Source organism: Salvelinus sp. IW2-2015, unplaced genomic scaffold, assembly GCF_002910315.2.
Source record: "Salvelinus sp. IW2-2015 unplaced genomic scaffold, ASM291031v2 Un_scaffold1045, whole genome shotgun sequence".
Taxonomy (NCBI): domain Eukaryota; kingdom Metazoa; phylum Chordata; class Actinopteri; order Salmoniformes; family Salmonidae; genus Salvelinus; species Salvelinus sp. IW2-2015.
Window position 1 is genome coordinate 347017 of NW_019942700.1, and position 21966 is coordinate 368982.

The following is a 21966-nucleotide window of genomic DNA, read 5'->3' on the forward strand; positions in this document are numbered from 1 at the left end:
GTACCAATTCCTACAGCACATGCCTTAGGCCTGCTGGGGTACCAATGTCTCCTACAGAGCAATTGTCTGTGTAAGCAGCCGCTGGTACCAATCTACAGCACATTGCTCTTACGCCTGGCTGGGTACCAACGTCTACAGCCACATCTATAGCCCGCTGCGGTACCAACCTTCATAACACATTGTCTATACCGGCTGCGAGCATACCACGTCCTCAGCACATGTCTTAGCCCTCGGGGCTACCAACTGTCCTACGAGCACATTTCTTACGCCTGCTGTACCAACGGTCTAGAGCACATGTCTTAGCGCCTGCTGAGGCGTACCCAACGTCTCTAGCAGCACATTGTCTTACGGCCTGCGGGTACCAACGTTGCTGAGCACAGTGTCTTAGCGCCGGCTGCAGGTAACCAACGTTCTAGAGCACATGCTTAGCGCCTGGCTGGTACCCAACGTTCTAAGCACATTGTCTTAGCGCCTGCTGTGCTACCAAGTACTTCTAGACACATTGCTAGCGCCTGCTGGTTACCAACGTTCTAGAGCACATGTCTTAGCCTGGCTGGGTACCAACGTTTAGAGCACATTGCCTAGCGCCTGGCTGGTACCACGTTCTAGGTAGCACATTGTCTTAGCGCCTGGCTGGGGTACAACGTCTATAGCAACATTCTTAGCGCCTGGCCGGGTACCAACGTCTAGAGCACATTTCTAGCGCCTGCGAAAATAGCCGGTACCAACGTTCTAGAGCACATGCTTAGCGCCTGGCTGTTACCAACGTTCTAGAGCACATTGTCTTAGCGCCTTAGTCAACAGACATACATGCTGCTGTGCTACACACACTTCCTAGAGCACTTGTCTACCCTGGCGTACCAAACGTTTCTAGAAGCACAGTTGTCTTCAGCGCCCTGGCTGGGGTACCAAACTTCTAGAGCACAAATTGTCTTACGCCTGGCTGAGCTACAACTTCTAGAGCACATTGTCTACGACCTGGGCGAGGTACCAACTTCTAAGCACATTGTCTTAAAGCGCGCTGGCTGTACCAACGTAATTCTAGACACATGTCTAGGCCGCTGGCGTACCAACGTTCAAGCACATTGTTCTTAGCGCCGCTGGTACAAACGTTCTCAGAAGCACATTGTCTTACGCCTGGCGGGTACCACCTTCACTAGAGCACATTGTCTTAGCGCCTGGCTGGTACCAACTTCGTAGAGCACAATTGTCTCATAGCGCCTGCTGGGTACCAACTTCTAGAGCCACCATTTGTCTTAGCGCCTGGCTGGCGTACCAACGTTCTAGAGCACATTCTTAGCGCCGGCTGTCCTACAACGTTCTAGAGCACATTAGTCTTACGCCTGCTGGTACCAACGTTCTAGAGCACATTGTCTTACGCCCTGGGATACACAACGTTCTAGAGCACATTTCTACGCCGTACCTAAATAGACCCAACGGCCTGGCTGGTACACCAACGTCTAGCAGCACATTGTCTTAGCGCCTGGCTGCCGTACCCAACTTTCTACGAGCACATTGTCTTAGCGCCTGGCTGGTACCACGTTTCTAGAAGCACATTTCTTAGCGCCTGGCTGGTATGAACCACTTCTAGAGCACATTTCTTACGCCTGGCTGCGCGGTACCACGTCCAAGCACATCTGTCTTAAGCGCCTGCTGCGCTACCAACGTTCCTAAGCACATTGTCTTAGCGCCTGGCTGCGTACCAACGTTTCTAGAGCACATTGTCTTAGCGCCTGGCTGGCGTACCAAACGTTCTAGAGCACATTGTCTTAGCGCCTGGCTGGGTACCAACGTTCTAGAGCACATTTCTTAGCGCCTGGCTGGTACCAACGTTCTAGAGCACATTGTCTTAGCGCCTGGCTGGTACCAACGTCTTAGAGCACATTTGTCTTAGCGCCTGGCTGGGTACCCAACTTCTAGAGCAACATTGTCTTAGCGCCTGGCTGGTACCAACGTTCTAGAGCACATTTGTCTTAGCGCCTGCTGGTACCAACGCTTCTAGAGCAACATTGTCTTAGCGCCTGGCTGCGTACCATACGTTTCTAGAGCACATTGTCTTCAGCCCTGTGGCGGACCAACTTTCAGAGCACATTTCTTAGCGCCTGGCTGGGTACCAATGTCCTACAGCACATTGTCTTAGCGCCTGGCTGCGTACCAACGTTCTAGAGCACATTGTCTTAGCGCCTGGCTGCGTACCAACGTTCTAGAGCACATTGTCTCAACGGGTTAAGTTAAGAAAAAGTGTGGGAAAAAACCCAGGTAAAAAGGCTCCAAATTCTGTTTGTGATTTTTTTTTACTGACAAATGAGCAACGTAAAACACAAACATTTAGTTAAAGTCAGGGAAGGAGCAGGACTTAGCTTTGTTTTTTTTAAAGGGGCATTTTTTATTATTTACAAAATTAAATGTCAGTGGCAGTTGGCCGATGGCGGTTCTAGTGTTAAGGGGAGGGAGTGTGTGGGTTACGGTGATTAAGCTCTCTGCCACCATGCCACACGTCGTGTGTGGGCATCATTAGAAATAACACAGGAGGTCTCTCAGTGCTCCCAGACGAGATGGGGTGGGGTGGGGGGACACACATTTAGAGTTGGGATAAAAATTCACAACTATGTGACTATGCCCAGATTACAATTTATAGTTCCAAGAAAGTCTCAGCTTGGCTGGGGATAATGCTCCTCTCTGATCCATGTTTTGATTACGGACCAGACACCATTATGTGCGATTCTCAGCACTTCTGTTTCAATATGAATTGAACACTTAAAGTTGTTGGATACACGCTATCCTGCTAGACATGGAGTCATAATAAAAACAGCACTGCAATTATCACTCAGGTTGAACCGGAAAAATCTTAAAACGGTCATTGAGAGCCAGCAGGAAATGATGTCGTAGGATAGCAATGTTTGCATAAACACTGCTAGACCCAGACGGGTGGGAAGGGACAGTGACAGTCTGACACCTCCAGAAAACAGGCTGAATATCTAAATACAGGGTCATGTCAATTACTGCAGTGGTCTACAGTGCCATTTTGGACATTTCTCATGTAAAAGTCTCTGACATTTACCTCATGCGGAGACAAATCTTTGCCAGGTTTGGTCAAATATTTCTTCCTGAAATGATGAGACGATGGTTTATCATTGAAGTTTCGAGTGCACCTCAACATTAGAGGGTTTCCCCTTTAGTCAGCACTCTGGCAAAGTAAATCGGCGTCACCAGGATAAAGGAACATATGCCCAATTAAATGATATTAACAGCTGTGCTATTGAGAGAAACTTTAGAGTACCTGATAATCTACAGGCTACTGTATGCCAGTAAAGCGCTACCTCTCTCCGCAGCCCTCATGCCAGTGTTGTTCTTGGCCTGTGTCAGCCTCCCGGCAGCTACCCACCCCCCCCTTCCCAAACTGCAGCCAAAGTCAATTCTAGGCCTTAAAACAGAGTTTTTCCAGCAAGAAAAAAAAAACTTGCGAGTCCCAGGATTTCTAAGAGAACTGTATAACCACAGAATAAGAGGCTATACTATGGAGATACTCAGCTTAGTGGATAAGCAAATGGGAACAGGTTTCCAGGGTTATTAGAAGAGATTGAGCTCAGCTGGAGGGTTGAGAGAGCGGAGTAAGCTAGGCAACTTTTCCCAGCAATCTTTCGAATCAAGGTTCTGATAAACTAAAAGGAGGAAACCCCTGAGGGAGCACAATAGCTCCCTGGACCAACCCATGCTTGACCACATCATCCAATGGAAAACCTTCCCCCAGCTGTGTTTAACCACAAGCTTTCACCCTTGAACCTTTTGTTCGCCTGACACTACTCACATCATGACCTCTTTCTGCAGGGCCTTTCAAGGACTGCCTTGCTGCTCTAGAGGAGGGTCACGCCACCAGCGGCATGTACCTGATCAAGCCTGAGAACGCCAACCGGTTGATGCAGGTGTGGTGTGACCAGAGGCACGACCCCGGCGGCTGGACAGTCATCCAGAGGCGCCAGGACGGCTCCGTCAACTTCTTCAGGAACTGGGACACCTACAAGGTAAAGGTGGCTGTCTTATGTAGGACAGTAGATCCACGGTTTGATGCCCAGATAGAACAGGCAGTGAAAATAACTTTCTTTTCTGAGGGATTGAATCAAGATAAACTAAAAGGAGCACGACACAGCTCCACTAGGAGACATCAACAAGGGGAGTTGCTTCACTTTAGAGAGGACAGGAAGTAAGCAATACATTCACTGCGCTGTGCCCACGGCTGTTAACACAGACCTATCTTTGTTATTGAGGTTGGCCATCAGCCAGGTATCTCCATCATACTATAGGCTAGTATCAGCCAGGTAGCCCCATCATACTATAGGCTAGTATCAGCCAGGTAGCTCCATCATACTATAGGCTAGTATCAGCCAGGTAGCTCCATCATACTATAGGCTAGTATCAAGCAGGTAGATCCTCATACTATAGGCTAGTATCAGCCAGGTAGCTCCTCATACTATAGGCTAGCATCACGCCAGGTAGCTCCATCATACTATAGGCTAGTATCAGCCAGGTAGCTCCTCATATTATAGGCCAGCATGAGCCAGGAATATTAGTATCAGGGTACTCCATCATATTATAGGCTAGTAATAGCCAGGTAGCTCATCATACTATAGGCTAGTATCAGCCAGGTAGCTCCATCATACATAGGCTAGTATCACAGGTAGCCATCATACTATAGGCAGTATCAGCCAGGTAGCTCCATCATACTATAGGCTAGTATCAGCCAGTAGCTCCATCATACTATAGGCCAGCATCAGCCAGGTAGCTCCATCATATTAATAGCCAGCATCAGCCAGGTAGCTCCATCATACTATAGGCTAGTATCAGCCAGGTAGCCCATCATACTATAGACTAGTATCAGCCAGGTAGCCCGTCATACTATAGGCTAGTATCAGCCAGGTAGTCCATCATACTATAGGCCAGCATCAGCCAGGTAGCTCCATCATACTATAGGCCAGCATCAGCCAGGTAGCCCAGTCATTTATAGATTATGTGTTGATCAGCCAGGATCTCCATCAGCCAGGTAGCCCGATCATACTATAGGCTAGTATCAGCCAGGTAGCCCCATCATACTATAGGCTAGTACTTCACTGCTCTTCAAAACAGCAAAAGGTCATTTGAGTCCAGGGTTTGATTGGATTGGTCCACACACACACACACTCCTCTTGCATGGACAAATGAAAAGCACATTGAAGAGAAACAGCTTCACTGGACATTGGAACCAAACCAATGCCAAGACGATCATGTGATCAAATACTGATCAGAATTCCGGGAGATTCACTCTCTGAGGGGTCTCTATTCTCAGTTCCAACATTTCCATTTGATTGTGCAACCGTATCATCTTCCCAAAATAAAATCCGGAGAGTTCCAAAATGTCATTTGTTGAGTTTCTCAATTAATTATTCGACCATCTCGATAGAACAAAGTTGTCAAACAGTCGACACAAGATATCACGATACGATATTCAAATTACGTTTCGATGGGAAGTTTTGTACAGCCAATTCGATGACCTAAGGTCCTAATAGCCATGAAGTGTGGTTTCCTCCATTTGCCACGGGTCTGAACCAGAATGTCGTAATCGTAAGAGCACAAAGCCAAACGTTTAGCGGCTAGAGATTAATTATTAACCTAATAATCCCCAGTTTACAATTGGCTCATTCATCCCCCTCCTCTCCCCTGTAACTATTCCCCAGGTCGTTGCTGTAAATGAGAACGTGTTCTCAGTCAACTTACCTGGTAAAATAACGGAAAAATAAAAATAAATAAATAAAGAAAGATTCACATCCTGCAGCACAGAGGTCGGACTGGCCTATTTGGAAAAATCCTACCTCCCCTTTAAAGTTGAGTCCAAGAACACAAGACTATTTCCAAGCCCCACCACCCACTCTTTCTTCTGGCAACGAGGCACCTTAAGACACCCCGAATCACAAATGACAGGCTCATAGTTGGCAGGGTAATGTGCTTCCCTCCTGATTTAATCCATGTGTGGTTTAAAAATGGGAGCCACAGTTACAGACGCACAGCGACTTTAGGGGAGAGGACGTCTTAAAACACATCCTGCTATTATGCCACCACTCTTTCTCTGACATTATACCAGTGTCGCACATATGCGCTTTAGTCCCTTCTGCCATCTTTGACAAACGGTGAATGGGAAATGTGTGGTCCTGGAAGCATTTACTGTATGGAGCTTTCTAAGAGCTCTGCATACAAGTGCAGACTACATTGTGTGTGTTTTTGGGAGGGTGGACATTGGTATAGTGAATGTCAATGCCTTTGAACGACACATTTAGACTTATCTACAGCAATAAACCATATCCCCCCCCCCCCCTCTCTCCCCCCCTCTCTCCCTCCTGCTTCTACCCTCTCACAGCAAGGGTTTGGTAACATTGACGGCGAATACTGGCTGGGTCTTGAAAACATCTACTGGCTGACCAACCAGGGCAACTACAAGCTTCTGGTGATGCTGGAGGACTGGTCCGGTCGCAAGACCTTTGCCGAATACGCCAGCTTCCGTATTGAGGCAGAGGCAGACTTCTACAAACTAAGAGTGGGTCGCTACCACGGCAACGCCGGGGACTCCCTCACATGGCACAACGGCAAGCAGTTCACCACGCTGGACAGGGACCACGACGTGTATACAGGTGAGAGGAATACACCCTTTGGCGATGGTTGCTATTACTCAGAGGAATAGTCTACCAGACAGTGATTCATGGATACACAATAACCAACAGCAGACTTGTGTGTGTCATACTTAGTCAGCTCAGACACTTTCGTCTTCTGATTCATTGGGTCAGACGTGGTCGAATCCAAAATCACTGTTAATCTCTGTTCTTCAGAAGTCTGCCCAATATCTATGTTCATTTCTCAGTGTCTTTCAGAAGTCTTCCGGCAGAGGTGATTAATAGCGCGCTCATTTTCCTCAACAATATCTTGCTTATTTCAAGTGAATTTCAGCACAAGTAGACATGAAAAGAGGTCGTTGACAGGTTTTGCCGGTCTTAAGGCARGGACACACCGGTAGCGTTAGGACCTCTGAAAAGAGTCATTTGCAAACAAAGTCTAAATGTAGAAACGGGTGTTATTCAAGATGCGTTTTCTCTTGTAAGCAAGAACAGAGAGCGGAAGACCGTCCTCGTTTCTTTATATTGATTACATTTTTTASCCCTTTTTTCTCCCCAATAACATGGTATCCAATTGGTAGTTACAGTCTTGTCCCATCGCTGCAACTCCCGTACAGACTAGGGAGAGGCGAAGGTCGAGAGCCACGAGTCCTCCGAAACACGGCCCCCGCCAAGCCGCACTGCTTCTTGACAACACTGCTCGCTTAAACCCGGAAGCCGGCCGCACCAATGTGTCGGAGGAGACGCCGTACAACTGGCGAGCGTGTCAGCGTGCGTACGCCTGGGGGACAAGGACATCCCGGTCGGCCAAACCTTCCCCTAACCCAGACGACGCTGGGCCAATTGTGCGCCGCCTCATGGGTCTCCCGGTCACGGTCGGCTGTGACACAGCACAGGATCGAACCCGGGTCTGTAGTGACGCCTTAAGCACTGCAGTGCCTTAGACCACTGCATGGTTGGAGTCTCTCCACAGAGATCCTGCTTAGCACTGCTGCAGAAAACAATGAACAAAAAAACCAGGCCACGTATTCACAAAGCATCTCAAGAGTAGCAGGGCTTTTTTTCGGTAGAAAAATGGGCTTAGGTGGTCGGGGTGGCAGGGTGCGTGTCAGGGGGGCACGMCAGGGGGCACGGTTAGCCCGTCGGCGTTGCTAAAAAAAAATTGAACATTTTAGGACTCCCCCCATCTTGGCCGTGTAGACATTTTTGCTTTTTTTAGGCCAATTCCCTGCAATTCTAAAAATGTCTTCATGGGGTTGAGAGAAAATGTTGCCGTTTTAAAGCTAAGGTCCCGCAATTCTATACATTCTGCCATGGCTAATGCTGCGCTCTTTTGCTCAAACATAATACCAAAATCTATACTGCTAAATTCTCCCTAGTCCAGCTTTATTTTGGTGATTGTTAGTTCTCCAAGATTATTAATAAAACATATATATAAGTCTATTATCTGTCTCTTATGTGGTTTTAGTCGTTTAAATTGACAATGAAAGTTTTAATTTTTTTATCCCGTAAATGTATATAGAACATTGTTTGGATGCTTAGTCTGCCCAAGAATTACAGTAGCAAAAAAAATTCCCTGAGTAGGACTGCTGATCTAGGATCAGTTTTGCCTCTTTTCTAATGAATAAGATTATATAGACTGATCCTAGATCATAATGAATAAGATATGGACTGATCCTAGATCATAATGAATAAGATTATATGGACTGATCCTAGATCATAATGAATAAGATTATATAGACTGATCCTGGATCATAATGAATAAGATTATATGGACTGATCCTYGATCYTAATGAATAAGATTATATYGACTGATCCTYGATCATAATGAATAAGATTATATGGACTGATCCTAGATCATAATGAATAAGATTATATGGACTGATCCTAGATCATAATGAATAAGATTATATAGACTGATCCTGGATCATAATGAATAAGATTATATAGACTGATCCTAGATCATAATGAATAAGATTATATGGACTGATCCTAGATCCGCACTCCTACTCTCAAATGCTTTGTGGATATGGGCCCAGGTTGCTATAGTGCTGCAGCACAACTCAGAGCCGAGAATGAGGCGAACAAGGAATATTTAAAAAGACCATCTATGACTTTGCCAAAGAGCATTAACCCTTTAGCATTAAAATCTTTGACTTTGCCAAAGAGCATTAACCCGAGGGTTTGCACAGTGGGACAGACTGTACCGATTTCTGATCAAACCTCATGGGCAGAGCTGTGTGTATTTGGGCAGCACAGGTAAAAGTCTTTTGAAAGCATGGTTATGGAGGTATACATACTGTATTTTTCAGCTATAAAGCAACTGTACTATTTAAGAAATGGAAAAGGGTTAGGTAAAATACGGAGATGAATTATCATATGTATATTTTTTTAAACTAATTTAAAAACATACATTTGTCTCTACTTTGCATTGACTACAGCTGCATCGTTTTTTAGGTAACTGTGCCCATTACCAGAAGGGTGGCTGGTGGTATAACGCCTGTGCCCACTCCAACCTGAACGGCGTGTGGTACCGGGGCGGGCACTACCGCAGCCGGTACCAGGACGGCGTCTACTGGGCCGAGTTCCGCGGCGGCGCTTACTCCCTGAAGAAAGTGTCCATGATGATCCGGCCCAACCCCAACACCTTCCACTAAGATCACAGTTTCGAAGAGCGAGAACCAACCGCAGGAAACCTTGTTTTTCTTTTTGTAACGGGCATTTTCTCCAACTTGACCTCTGTCCTGAGGTGCAACTCATTTCAGCTTRTGTCTTGGCTTTTTTTTTCTTCTTCTGATTCCTTTATCGCTTTARATTCATAAATATATAGATATAGCATAAAAGTGCAATGGTTGTCTTGTGTATGGCTCACAGGGACAGGGTGATGTTTCCCCCCCCACAGGTTTCAAAGCCCTCTTGCAGGATTCCTCTAGCGTTCTTTGGAGGCACAGGTCCACATGGTTTACCTTCTCGGTGAACTACCAGGGTAGTCAAGTTCCCTCTGAGGAGCTTGCAAAACAATTGCAACTACAAAGAAAGGCCCTGTGCCTTTCGGACACAGACTTTGCACATAATGCTGAATGAATGCAGAAGTGATGGTGCAGCTTTTTGTTGTGTTGTTCTACAGTTACTGACAAATGAAACCAAGAGAGAAGTTTGTATTACAGTTTTTTTTGGGTCATTGGTTGTGAAAAAAAAGGGGGAAATATTTTTTTGATGTTTATTGTGGTTGTTAAATATACATATAGCACATCTCCATAAAAGTTTATATTTGACCGTTTCGAGTCACTACTGTTATCTGGCTGTTATGCAATATTAGTAATGATGCTTTAAGTTGTTTTTTTTACATTGAGGAAACATGACACAGGAATTCATATCTGGTGACCCTATCCAAAAACACTGACTGGAAGAAAAAAAAATTGTATTAGTTTGTTTTCTTTCCTACATTTTAACAATATGTACAGGAAGTGACCCCAACTATTTAGAAAGCTGCATCTCTCAAGTGTCTATATTTTGGCCAAACAACTGAGCCAACAAAAAAGCTCATCCATTTCCACAGCAGAGCAGAGATTTGTGGCACCTTCAGCTTTTGCTCTGCTCTGCTCTGCTACTGTGAGGAATTCCCTGTAAGGGAAGAGTGGCTGGCTGGGTGAGTGTCATGGGGTTTGAAGGGGAGGATGGAGAGGAAGGGGAGGAAAAGGAGAAAGGAGAGGATGGAGAGGATGGGGAGGATGGAGAGGATGGGGAGGATGGAGAGGAGGGAGAGGATGGGGAGGATGGAGAGGAGGGAGAGGATGGGGAGGATGGAGAGAAAGGCGAGGTTGCTTGGAAAGGAGTCTTCATCGCTGTGTCCTAATGAACCATTAGGGAGAATGAGGTCAACCAAATCGATCTGACCTCCCTCCAGCGGTGTGCTGACACTGTGGATGCATCACAGAGATCCTCCTAACTTACTGTTTACCAGCGAGGGCAAGGGAAGACCTGAAGCTGAACGGTGACGGTGATAGTATGCTATCGAAATATATGTTCAGTGAACATACCTTTTTAAAAGTGCAGACTTTTTTTATTTTTTAATGAACAAACGGTCCACCAGTTACATAACTAACCACCGTCCAAAACGACCCCCGACTCATCCCAGTTAACCTCTCACAATCCTTATAATCTCCTTTCATGCAGTCCATGCTTTAAGGCAAAATGAAAGATCGTAGAAAGAACATTGAAAGATCGTAGAATCGTAGAAAGAACATTGATTCAAATGGGCGATCTAATGAGGCCACTTGCTCTGAGTATTTTGCCAAACCAGAAGTCAAATAGGTTATATGTGTAACCTGTACAGTGTGTGGAGTGAAAAGGAAATGTGATTTTTGTGTATCCTACTCCCCCTGAGACCCTCTCGGAGAGTGGGGTCACAGCCAGGGCCTGCCATTATTGATGGGGACCCTGGAGCAATTAAGTTGCAAGTTTTTAATGTACACAAGTACAAATGTACACATACACAAGTACAGTGAAATGTCTTTCTTGCGAACTCTAAACCCAACAATGTAGTAATCAATATTACAGCTACTGGCCCAACGCTCTAACTACTAGTCTACCTGGCATCACAACGAGACCAAGTGTGTATAACTCGATTATTATAAATCCCTTTCGGGTGAGATCCTAATCTCACGCTTCAGTTTCTCAACCTTGACAGAATACAGACAAGAGGTTCCCTGTAGTGTTCAATACAACGTCACACAACAGGTTCCCTGTAGTGTTCAACACAACGTCAGACAACAGGTTCCCTGTAGTGTTCATAACACGTCGAGACACAGGTCCCTGTTTTATGGTTAATACAGTCAGAACAAAGGTTCGCCCTGTGATGGTTAACACAACGTCAGAAAGAGGTTCCCTGTAGTGTTCAATACCACGTCAGAACAAAGGTTCCCTGTAGTGTCAATCCCTACGTCAGACAAGGTTCCTGTGTGTTCAACCACGTCGACAAGGTTCTGTAGTGTTCAACAACGCAGACAAGAGGTTCCCTGTGTTTCAAACACGTCAGACAAGAGGTTCCCTGTAGTGTTCAATACAACGTCAGACAACAGGTTCCCTGTAGTGTTCAATACAAGTCAGAAACAGGTCCTGTAGTGTTCAACACAACGTCAGACAACAGGTTCCCTGTAGTGTTCACACACGTCAGACAAGAGGTTCCCTGTAGTGTTCAATACAGTCAGACAACGGTTCCCTGTAGTGTTCAACACGTAGACAACAGGTTCCCTGTAGTGTTCAACACAACGTCAGACAAGAGGTTCCCTGTAGTGTTCAACACAACGTCAGACAACAGTTCCCTGTATGTTCAAACAAGTAGCCAACGTTCTGTAGTGTTCAAACAAGTCAGACAACAGGTTCCCTGTAGTGTTCAACACAACGTAGACAAGTTCCCTGTAGTGTTCAACACAACGTCAGACAAGAGGTTCCTGTAGTGTTCAACACAACGTCAGACAAGGTTCCTGTGTGTTCAACACAAGTCAGACAACAGGTTCCCTGTAGTGTTCAACACAACGTCAGACAACAGGTTCCTGTAGTTGTTCAATACAACGTCAGACAACAGGTTCCCTGTATGTTTTCAACACAACGTCAAGACAGGTTCCTGTGTGTAAACACGTCAGACAAAGGTTCCCTGTAGTGTTCAACACAACGTCAGACAAGAGGTTCCCTGTAGTGTTCAACACAACGTCAGACAAGAGGTTCCTGTAGTGTTCAACACAACGTCAGACAACAGGTTCCCTGTAGTTTCAACACAACGTCAGACAACAGGTTCCTGTAGTGTTCAACACAAGTCAGACAACAGGTTCCTGTAGTGTTCAATACACAGTCAGACAAAGGTTTCCCTGTAGTGTTCAACACCAACGTCAGACAACAGGTTCCCTGTAGTGTTCAACACAACGTAGACAAAGGTTCCCGTAGTGTTCACACAACGTAGACAAGAGGTTCTCCTGTAGTGTTCAACACAACGTCAGACAAGAGGTTCCCTGTAGTGTTCAACACAAGGTCACATCAATAATCCAGTCCTCTCTGTACATAAGTTATCCTCATTAAGGTTATTTTTGTAAGGTATCAATCTGCTGTGTATCAACTAGAGCATTCAGGGCTCGAACCACCCAGTGTATAATCAACTAGAGCATTCAGGGCTCGAACCACCCAGTGTATAATCAACTAGACCATTCAGGGCTCGAACCACCCAGTGTATAATCAACTAGAGCATTCAGGGCTCGAACCACCCAGTGTATAATCAACTAGAGSATTCAGGGCTCGAACCACCCAGTGTATAATGAACTATGCCCAGCCACTTTGGTGTTGTTTTCTTTTGGGCAGCTGTGGAGGTGAATGAAATGATACTGGGTCAGATACACAAAGGTTTTGTCAAAGCATTAAATGTGAGAACATGAAGAATGAACACAGACAAACAGGCTAAGGATACAAGCATTCCATTAAACAACTAAATTCACCAGCCTCTGGTATTTATTTATTTAAAAAATACATATCTATTTAAACAGGCAAGTCAGTTAAGAACAAATTCTTATTTAAAATGACGGCATACACCGGCCAAACCCGGATGACGCTGGGCCAATGGGACTCCCAATAGCGACCAGTTGTGATACAGCCTGAACTTGAACCAGGGTCTGTAGTGACACTTCTAGCACTGAGACGCAGTGCCTTAGACCGCTGCGCCACGCGGGAGCCGTCCAAAGAAATGTGTGTGTGTGCGTAAGCATACTGTATGTGTGTGTGTGTGTGTGTGTGTGTACGCATACTGTATGTGTGTGAGAGAGAGAGAGGGGCTTAGTGATGGTGGTTCTCCATTCTGCCACTTTCTATGGTTTTTAACTACTCGGAGGGGCCAACAGGGCCACGGTGCCCGAAATTAGCCAAAACAGTCAACCATTTAAAACAGTCAACCCGGGGAGACTGGTTTAACCTCGCCGCCAATCAAACTGCTCCAGTCAAAGCTCTGTTGTTATTGGCTGTTATGACGGTTTCCAATGAGTCTGGTATCATAAACGCCTTAAACTCATTAAAGGGTGAGGACCTGGCACAAAATCGCTGAATGGGGAGAACAGATCAGCTTTGGGAAATGTACACTATATAATACAAAAGTATGTGGACACCCCATTCAAATGAGTGGATTTGGCTATTTCAGCCACTGACAGGCGTATCAAATCGAGCACACAGCCATGTAATCTCCAGAGACAAACATTGGCAGTAGAATAGCCTTACTGAAGAGCTCAGTGACCTTCATCGTGGCACCGTCATAGGATGCCACCCTTCCAACAAATCAGTTTATTACATTTCTGCCCTGCTAGAGCTGCTCCGGTCAACTGTTATTATGAAGTGGAAACGTCTAGGAGCAACAACGGCTCAGCTGTAAAGTGGTAGGCCACACAAGCTCACAGAATGGGACCCGGCAAGTGCTGAAGCACGAAGCTCGTAAAAATCATCTGTCCTCGTTTGCAACACTCACTCCCGAATTTCAAACTGACTCTGCACAATAACTGTTCATCAGGAATGGGTTTCCATGGCTGAGCAGCCGCACACAAGTCTAAGATCACCATGTGCAATGCCAAGCGTCGGCTGGAGTGGTGTAAAGCTTGCCGCCATTGGACTCTGGAGCAGTGGAAACGCGTTCTATGGAGTGATGAATCCCACTTCACCATCTGGCAGTARGAATCTGGGTTTGGCGGATGCCAAGAGAACACTACCTGTCCCAATACATAATGCCAACTGTAAAGTTTGGTGGAGAAGGAATAAATGGTCTGGGGTTGTTTTTCATGGTTCAGGCTAGGCCCCTTAGTTCCAGTGAAGGTGAATTGTAACGCTACAGCATACAATGACATTCTAGACGATTCTGTGCTGCCAACTTTGTGGCAAAAGGTTTGGGGAAGGCACTTCACCATTTCAGCATGACCAGGTCCACACAGAAATGATTTGTCGAGATCGGTGTGGAAGAACTTGACTGGCCTGCACAGAGCCCTGACCTCAACCCCATCGAACACCTTTGGGATGAATTGGAACGCCGACTGCGAGCCAGGCCTAATCGCCCAACATCAGTGCCGGACCTCACTAATGCTCGTGGCTGAATGGAAGCAAGTCCCCGCAGCAATGTTCCAACATCTAGTGGAAAGCCTTCCCAGAAGAGTGGAGGCTGTTATAGCAGCAAAGTGAGGGTCAAACTTCATATTAATGCCCTTGATTTTGGAATGAGATATTCGACGAGCAGGAGTCAACATACTTTTGGTCATGTAGTGTATATTGCTTAGTAGTCTGACGTGTGCTCAAACCCAGTACACAGTGGCCCATTCTGTCTTAGAACTAATGGAGACAGTAATAGTTAGACAACCACGCCTCTCTTCCATTCACTCACTGGACAGCACAATGTAGCCGGGCCTTATCATTTCACTTCAGAAGCTCTGCTCTACCAGGGCCGTTTGAAGAGTGTCGACTTTGAGTCCGTTTACACTAAACAAGAGACGATATTGGCTAATATTGGCCGACATAACTTGAGGTAGTGTGATGGGAACAACAGCTGTATTGTTCCTCGTTCTAGGGTCATTGAGTGGGCACACTGAAAAATGACAATAATACATAAACAGATGCCATAACTGGCACGGCAGAGGTAAGTCCTCTTTCCCTGGACTGAAAGAGTGCTAATGCGACTGGCCAGAGAATTAGGAACAAAATGACTGTCCCACAGCTGATACTCAGTGACAGTGGTGYAAAAAGTACACAATTGTCACACTTGAGTCAAAGTAAAGATACCTTAATAGAAAATTCCTCAAGTAAAAGTGAAAGACACGCAGTGAAATACTACTTGAGTAAAAGTCTAAAAGTATTTGGTTTTAAATATACTTAAGTATTAAAAGGTAAATGTAATTGCTCAAATATAATACCAGTAAAAGTATAAATAATAAAACATTCCCTATATTAAGCAAACCAGACGGCACCATTTTATTTATTTGTATTTATGGACAGCCAGGGGCACACTCCAACACTCAGACATAATTTACAAACGAAGCATTTGTGTTTGGTGAGTCCGCCAGATCAGAGGCAGTAGGGATGACCAGGGATGTTCTCTTGATAAGTGCGTGAKTTGGACCATTTTCCTGTCCTGCTAAGCATTCAAAATCTAACTAGTTCTAAGTAGTCGAAAATACAAATAGTAAAGTACAAATACCCCAAAATACCACTTAAGAAATAAAGTATTTTTACACCACTGCTTAGTGAACCCTGTATTTTGCACACCAAGATGGGCAGGGTTGCGAAGTCAACCTGCCTCTGGAAGATGTCTGAAGACATTTTTTTTTACCTAGGTTTGGTGTGGTGTAGTAGTTTCAACTTAAAAGCAGAGGCACATCCCCCAACAGSTTTGAGCAAAACATAAAACAGGAAAAGGAATTTGAGAGGGGGCGGGATGGGGTCGCAAATGTGTCCACTCACATTTTTTGGTGATTTTTAAATGACGTCGTGTGGAACACATTTGGTTTCCATTGTAATTAGCTCACGCTAGCCGAAGGAAACATGCCTCCCTTTGCTTTGCTGACATGACCGTGGCACAAACCTGGAAAACTGAGACCTCACTGCTCTTAAGGGAAGGAATGAGGAAAGGAGGAGGAGGGAGGTGAGTCCACAGAGAGAGTGTGGAGTGATGGGGAGGGGGGGGGGCACAGGGCATGAGCAGCCTTTATCAAGCTCCACCGTGTGAGGCTGTCAGTTCCACAAAGAGGGGATCCGCCCCTTGACCTGCCCAGGCACCGAGCCCCACCTCTAACGCCGCCAACACTTCCAGAGCAACAAAAGACCAGCAGGGAGGTTTGGAGTGACCCAGTCCCTATGAGCTGAGCAGATTAATAAAGTCCCCTAGAGGTTTGTGTGAGACGGGCCTGACGTTGTTTTCATGCCTRAGTCATTAAAATGCCAGTCTGAGTTGGCAAGAAATCTGTGTGATAATTAGGGTTGCAAAATTCAGGGGGGAACTTTCAATAAATCCTGGGTTGGAGGTTTCCAGAAATCAGGAGAGAATAAGCAGAAAATCTGGAATCCTCCAACCAGGATTTATAGACAACGGAATTTATTGAAAGTTCCAGGAATTTTGCAACCCTAGTGATAACAGGAAACTGGGTCAGAGGAGGGCTACTGCCAAACCACGCAATTACCCCTCTTCATTTGACCCGCCAAACGAAACTAGGTACTAGTTAATCTTCAGATTACATGGATAGAAAAAATACCTTGTGTGATTAGCTTTAAATTTGAGTTGTATGTAGTCTAGAGCGAGGTCCAGAGCCTACTGGTTTTCTGATCTACCTGTTKATTAAATTGCACCCACCTGCTGTCCCAGGTGTAAATCAGTCCCTAATATAAAAAAAACTGTGGATCTGATTTCAACATTCCAGATTTGAATATGAAGGATATTGAGTATAGAGCCAAGCCAATATCTAGAGTAGTTCAGTATTATAGTTCAGTATCATCCCACTGAAAACCTGTGTTTTAATACAATATCTGCATTTAAGTACTGTTCCTGTAACCACGTGCTTTAAATTCTGAACCGAGAGCCAACTGTCCTGGGAAGGATCCTTTAAAGAGGACCGCTGTACAAAAGTCCAGAGTCCTGCTGTGGAAATCTCAGCACAGATGTCTCAATAGGCGCACAAATAGCAGTATGTCTTTGTATCGAGGGGGGGGGGGGGGGGGGGGGTGATCCCTGTCAAACTGTCCACAGTTTCCATGATTACCTTTATCTGCTCTGGGATACCGATTCATGTTGATAATTGAATTGATATTTTGAAGTGCTGGTGGTCGTTGACAGTGTCTTACGTCAGATAGCGCCCTAGATTCCGCCTGCACTGATCTGTCTCATATCGCAAAGTGGGATAGCTCGAAAGTAGTTCTGTTGCAAGGTCTAACATTTGAAAAAATATTACCTAGGTGACATCTGCTAAACCCCATTTCTGCCTCAAAACTGTCTGAATTGATCTAAGCTAAAACAATAAATGTCAAATGTAGATTTTTAGGGTGAGGCAGTCTTAGTCGCCCTATTTTAAATCTAGCTKAGGATTATTGTGCTTCAAATAGCAGTATTTTTAAAGTTCGACTATAGCACAATAGCTAGCATAAATCTGTCCAACATTAACGTTAGTCGAGCCAGTCACTGAAAGGATGCTGCTAACCAACCAGCTCCCTACTTAGTGCTGCACACACAATGCTGAATGCTCCAACAAAAGCTAGCTAGCTACTGTAGCTAGTAGTGCTAATGAGTTTTTATTTATCAGCTGTTCGTCTGCGTCGAGTCATTACAGTAGCCTACCGAGTCAGCTGCTGACAATTCAGACAGTTTTAAGACAGTGTTACATAATGAATCAGCTGACTCAACGATACGATCGCAGATAAACATGCTGATCTACGGACTGATTRCTGATAAGACAGTTTCTCTTAATTGTGGGGAAGTATGTCTACAACTTCAGGGTAATTTAAAACAGGCTAAGCAAGCTTTTGATGTCAGRGAAGGATGAGCTAGCTAACGAGCTAGCTAACTATGTCAGTAAYCTAGCTAGCYACAATAGTGAGCTACACATCGCCACAATGTTTGTAATAATTTTGCCRGCTAGTTATTCTGCCTATTTCATGAAGTCATAGGAGTGATAGTGAAATTTGGAGCTGTGTTTTCTTTTGGAACTACGGCCATCTTTTCCATAGAATTAGAATTAGAATCAGAATAATAGAATGGACATGAACCTTCTAATGATGGGATAAAGGTCAACCATGTCGGTCAGCCATGTCATCAGCCATATTGGTCAACCAATATCGGTCAGCCATGCATCAGCCATATCGGTCAGCCATATCGGTCAGCCATGTCATCAGCCATATCGGTCAACCATATCATCAGCCATATCGGTCAACCATATCGGTCAGCCATATCGGTCAACCATGTATCAGCCATATCGGTCAACCATATCGGTCAGCCATATCGGTCAACCATGTCGGTCAGCCATGTCATCAGCCATGTCACAGCCATATCGGTCAGCCATATCGGTCAGCCATATCGGTCAACCATGTTGGTCAGCCATGTCATCAGCCATATCGGTCAACCATGTTTGGTCAGCCATGTCATCAGCCATATCGGTCAACACATGTTGGTCAGCCATGTCATCAGCCATATCGGTCAACCATGTTGGTCAGCCATTCATCAGCCATATCGGTCAACCATATCGGTCACCAATGTCGGTGAACCAGGGTTTGCCTGTGCTGTTTTAAGACAGTGTTACATAATGAATTTGAAGAATTTTTGCACTGTATGTCTGCTAGCTAGCCAGACCGTTTTAGAGGAACGATTCCATACATTTGTCTAATTCACTGGCAATATTCTATTTTTAAAAATGCAGTCAATTCACAGCCATACCACTGGCGCGAATCAGTTGATGATACGACTTCGACAAGTTGCAAATACTAATATTGTGTCATATAATAGCACTCACAGCTTTCCAAGAAAACTAAAAACGTAGACATTTGTGGTTTGTTTACATATATTTTAGAGGTTATTATTCATACAGAAAATTGGTATAAAACCTGTATAAAATGTATTTATAATTATATGACAATATTTTAGGTTGACAATAATTCTATTACACAATTTGACATTTCACATGTCTTTTATGTTCCTGCATTTTAGAAATCGGGATTAGACCTCTACTGCCATTCATTCCAATTAGACTGGTTTAGATTTCTCCCTGCCATTTTCACCACATTCTGGAACTTTGAGGGTTTCTGACATTGAGATCCTATTAAATTACTAGAGAGGCTATTTTCCTCAATCACAGACTGAACCAGGTGGGTGGCTGTGTATTACTCGTCATAAAGGGAGGGGTGGCCACTGCCATAAAACTAAACCAACTCAGCTGAATGGGTTTTATTCCTCAGTGAATGGGAAACATCTGCACATTTATTGATGATGATGATGACGGTAGTGATGATTTAACAACAAACAGATTGATTAAAAGTAGCTTCTCCAAATGTGGTTTTACCACATCAATTTGGAAAATAGATGAACAGGGCTCTAAATAAAATAAAATAATTCATAGCACTGGTGTTCCAAACTTTGAAAAGTTAAGAGCACAACAAAATTCAGGAGCACCAGAAGAGGTAAAAATATATTTTTGAAATGATTGAGAGACTATATTGGGCCTATATGAACTCTACTTTTAAAAAAACTAATATTTATGTAAATGTAAAGACATTTGTTTATTATAAAAAGCTATTATGTTGATATAAAAAAAAAAGCACTACCTATTGAGAAGCATAAGATTAAAAAAATTGTACACTGTCCCTTTAAAAGCGTAAAGTTTGAGAGTGATGACATGCAAGAAATCAGTCATTCATTCATCGCTATGATCATTGATCTCCTGAAGAAMATATCCCCTTTCCRTTCTCTCTGTGCCACCAGATGTTTGGATACACTGCTAAAGTTCCCAGGTTGTTAGCTAGCAATCTATCTAATGAGGTAATAAGACTGAGCAAGGTGTAAACAAATGCACCCGACATGGTTTATGAACAGGGCCTAAAACTAACTTTTTGGTCCACCAGCCACTGTTGCAGGTAGATGGAAAAACATCGACCAGAATCTCAATATATTTATTCACCATAATTCCGCCAAAAACCACTCTTTTTCACTCAAAAATCACACTTCTTTCCACAACAATGCTTAAGCCACATCAGGACACCACTTGAGTTCTAGAAATGTTTTATTTTATGTTGGAGGGTATAGTTAACCAATCATTTCAATTGCGCACCTCAAGAGACTGATGTTTGGTTAGCGGTGTTTCTGTACTTCATGTGCGTTAGCAGAGTTTGCAAAACAAATGACTGATACAAATCATGAGAGAGACTTACCCAGGTAGGGTTTAGGGTTAGGGACTTACCCAGGTAGGGTTTAGGGTTAGGGACTTACCCAGGTAGGGGATGCATGGCGTTATCTTGAGAGAACGGATGTACTCCCTCATGCGCGTGTAGTTGTCCTCTTTGGATGTCAAGAAGTCCAGCTTCTCAAACGTGGTCTTGTCCTTCCGGCTGATCAGCTGAGAGAAGAGGGACAAGGTGTAATCAGCTTATTGTTAATTTATTCCTACAGGCTGATCAGCTGAGAGAAGAGGGACAAGGTGTAATCAAGCCTTATTGTTAATTTATTCTACAGGCTGATCAGCTGAGAGAAGAGGGACAAGGTGTAATCAGCTTATTGTTAATTTATTCCTACAGGCTGATCAGCTGAGAGAAGAGGGACCATGGTACTGCAGCTTATTGTTTATTTATTTCCTCTTTCAGCCAGTCAGCCAGCATCATTTAGTTGTACTCCGTTTATTGTAAAATCGACAACATGAGTGGTCGATTTCCCCTGCAGAGGACTAGCAAATCTGTTGCATTGTTACTTCTTCAGCAACCAACGAGACATTTCAGGTAAAAATCGGTCATCAGGTAACAGGTAGAGTTGAAACATTTAAATACAACATATTACTGACCCACAGACACCAAGTGAACGACCATGGACTGTCTGACATTTCTGTTTGTCATTGAGCAATCTAAACCACTTACGGCTGGGGCAGACAGACATGAATACGAGAGTGATTTGGAGTTGGAGGACTTCTAGGTGCTCACTGTCTGAGGGATTCAACCCTGGCTCCCCTCATTAACTGCCTTCTCAGAGTTATCATTATGACCTTGGCCTGCAGCCTCACAGTTTCCCCAACATATGCAGGCCGAGGCCACGCCTGGCACCTGCAGCCATCTTTGTTTTGCACGTCTATGCAGTCAAGCACATGGCCATCTGACCTAACTGGGAGTCAATGTTGTTTGGCCTTAAACTCTGCCAGAGTTTGTGGAATGTAGGTGGAATGTAGGTGTAGAGCTGAATCAAAACAGCCAATCAGTTATTAGAGGTCATTACATGTTATGTACAACTCAAAATCAGCACACTCATTTCATTGTGTGTGGAAGTATTTGAAATGTACATAAAAAATATAGTATTTTCTCATCTTAAAACCCTGTAAAAAAAAAAAAAGGTCTAAGTACTGTAATCAAATTGACGAGTGCTAATTTTCAGGGTGTTGGGTTCCCATTGAGTCCTGTATTCCACCTCGAGTGGTTCAGACACGTCGGGAAACCTAAAGTCCGGTGAGCGCCAAGATGTGACCCCATGCTTCCTCAGAGCTCAACACCACAGAGTGAACCCAAGCTTCCTCAGAGCTTAACACCACAGAGTGGAAGGGTGACCCCATGCTTCCTCAGAGCTCAACACCACAGAGTGGAGGGGTGA

The 21966-nt window shown here is 44.5% G+C and overlaps 2 protein-coding genes and 1 long non-coding RNA gene across 5 annotated transcripts in view; 2 read left to right on the forward strand and 1 right to left on the reverse strand.

The window, feature by feature from the left end:
• Window positions 1-9915, forward strand: part of LOC112069540 (angiopoietin-related protein 2) — a 26936-nt gene extending 17021 nt beyond the window's left edge. The window contains exons 3-5 of the mRNA XM_024136877.2: window positions 3829-4022; window positions 6386-6656; window positions 9093-9915. Of these exons, the coding sequence (XP_023992645.1) occupies window positions 3829-4022; window positions 6386-6656; window positions 9093-9292 (665 nt within the window). The 3' untranslated portion in view covers window positions 9293-9915. The remainder of the gene's footprint in view (window positions 1-3828; window positions 4023-6385; window positions 6657-9092) is intronic.
• LOC112069541 (ras-specific guanine nucleotide-releasing factor RalGPS1-like) overlaps window positions 1-20734 on the reverse strand; it is a gene marked incomplete at its 5' end in the record, with an annotated part of 190967 nt that extends 170233 nt beyond the window's left edge. The window contains one exon of the mRNA XM_024136878.2: window positions 20608-20734. Coding sequence (XP_023992646.2) covers window positions 20608-20734 — 127 coding nt within the window. The remainder of the gene's footprint in view (window positions 1-20607) is intronic.
• On the forward strand, window positions 11753-13119 carry LOC112069542 (uncharacterized). Of its 3 annotated transcripts, none has more exons than XR_011475362.1 (5): window positions 11753-11784; window positions 12151-12222; window positions 12287-12403; window positions 12509-12568; window positions 12637-13119. It is a non-coding gene; the product is annotated as an uncharacterized lncRNA (long non-coding RNA). The 3 variants fall into 3 exon arrangements; XR_011475361.1 differs by lacking the exon at window positions 11753-11784 and adding an exon at window positions 12011-12084; XR_011475360.1 differs by lacking the exon at window positions 11753-11784 and having other exon boundaries at window positions 12142-12222.
• Window positions 20735-21966: the final 1232 nt, after the last annotated feature.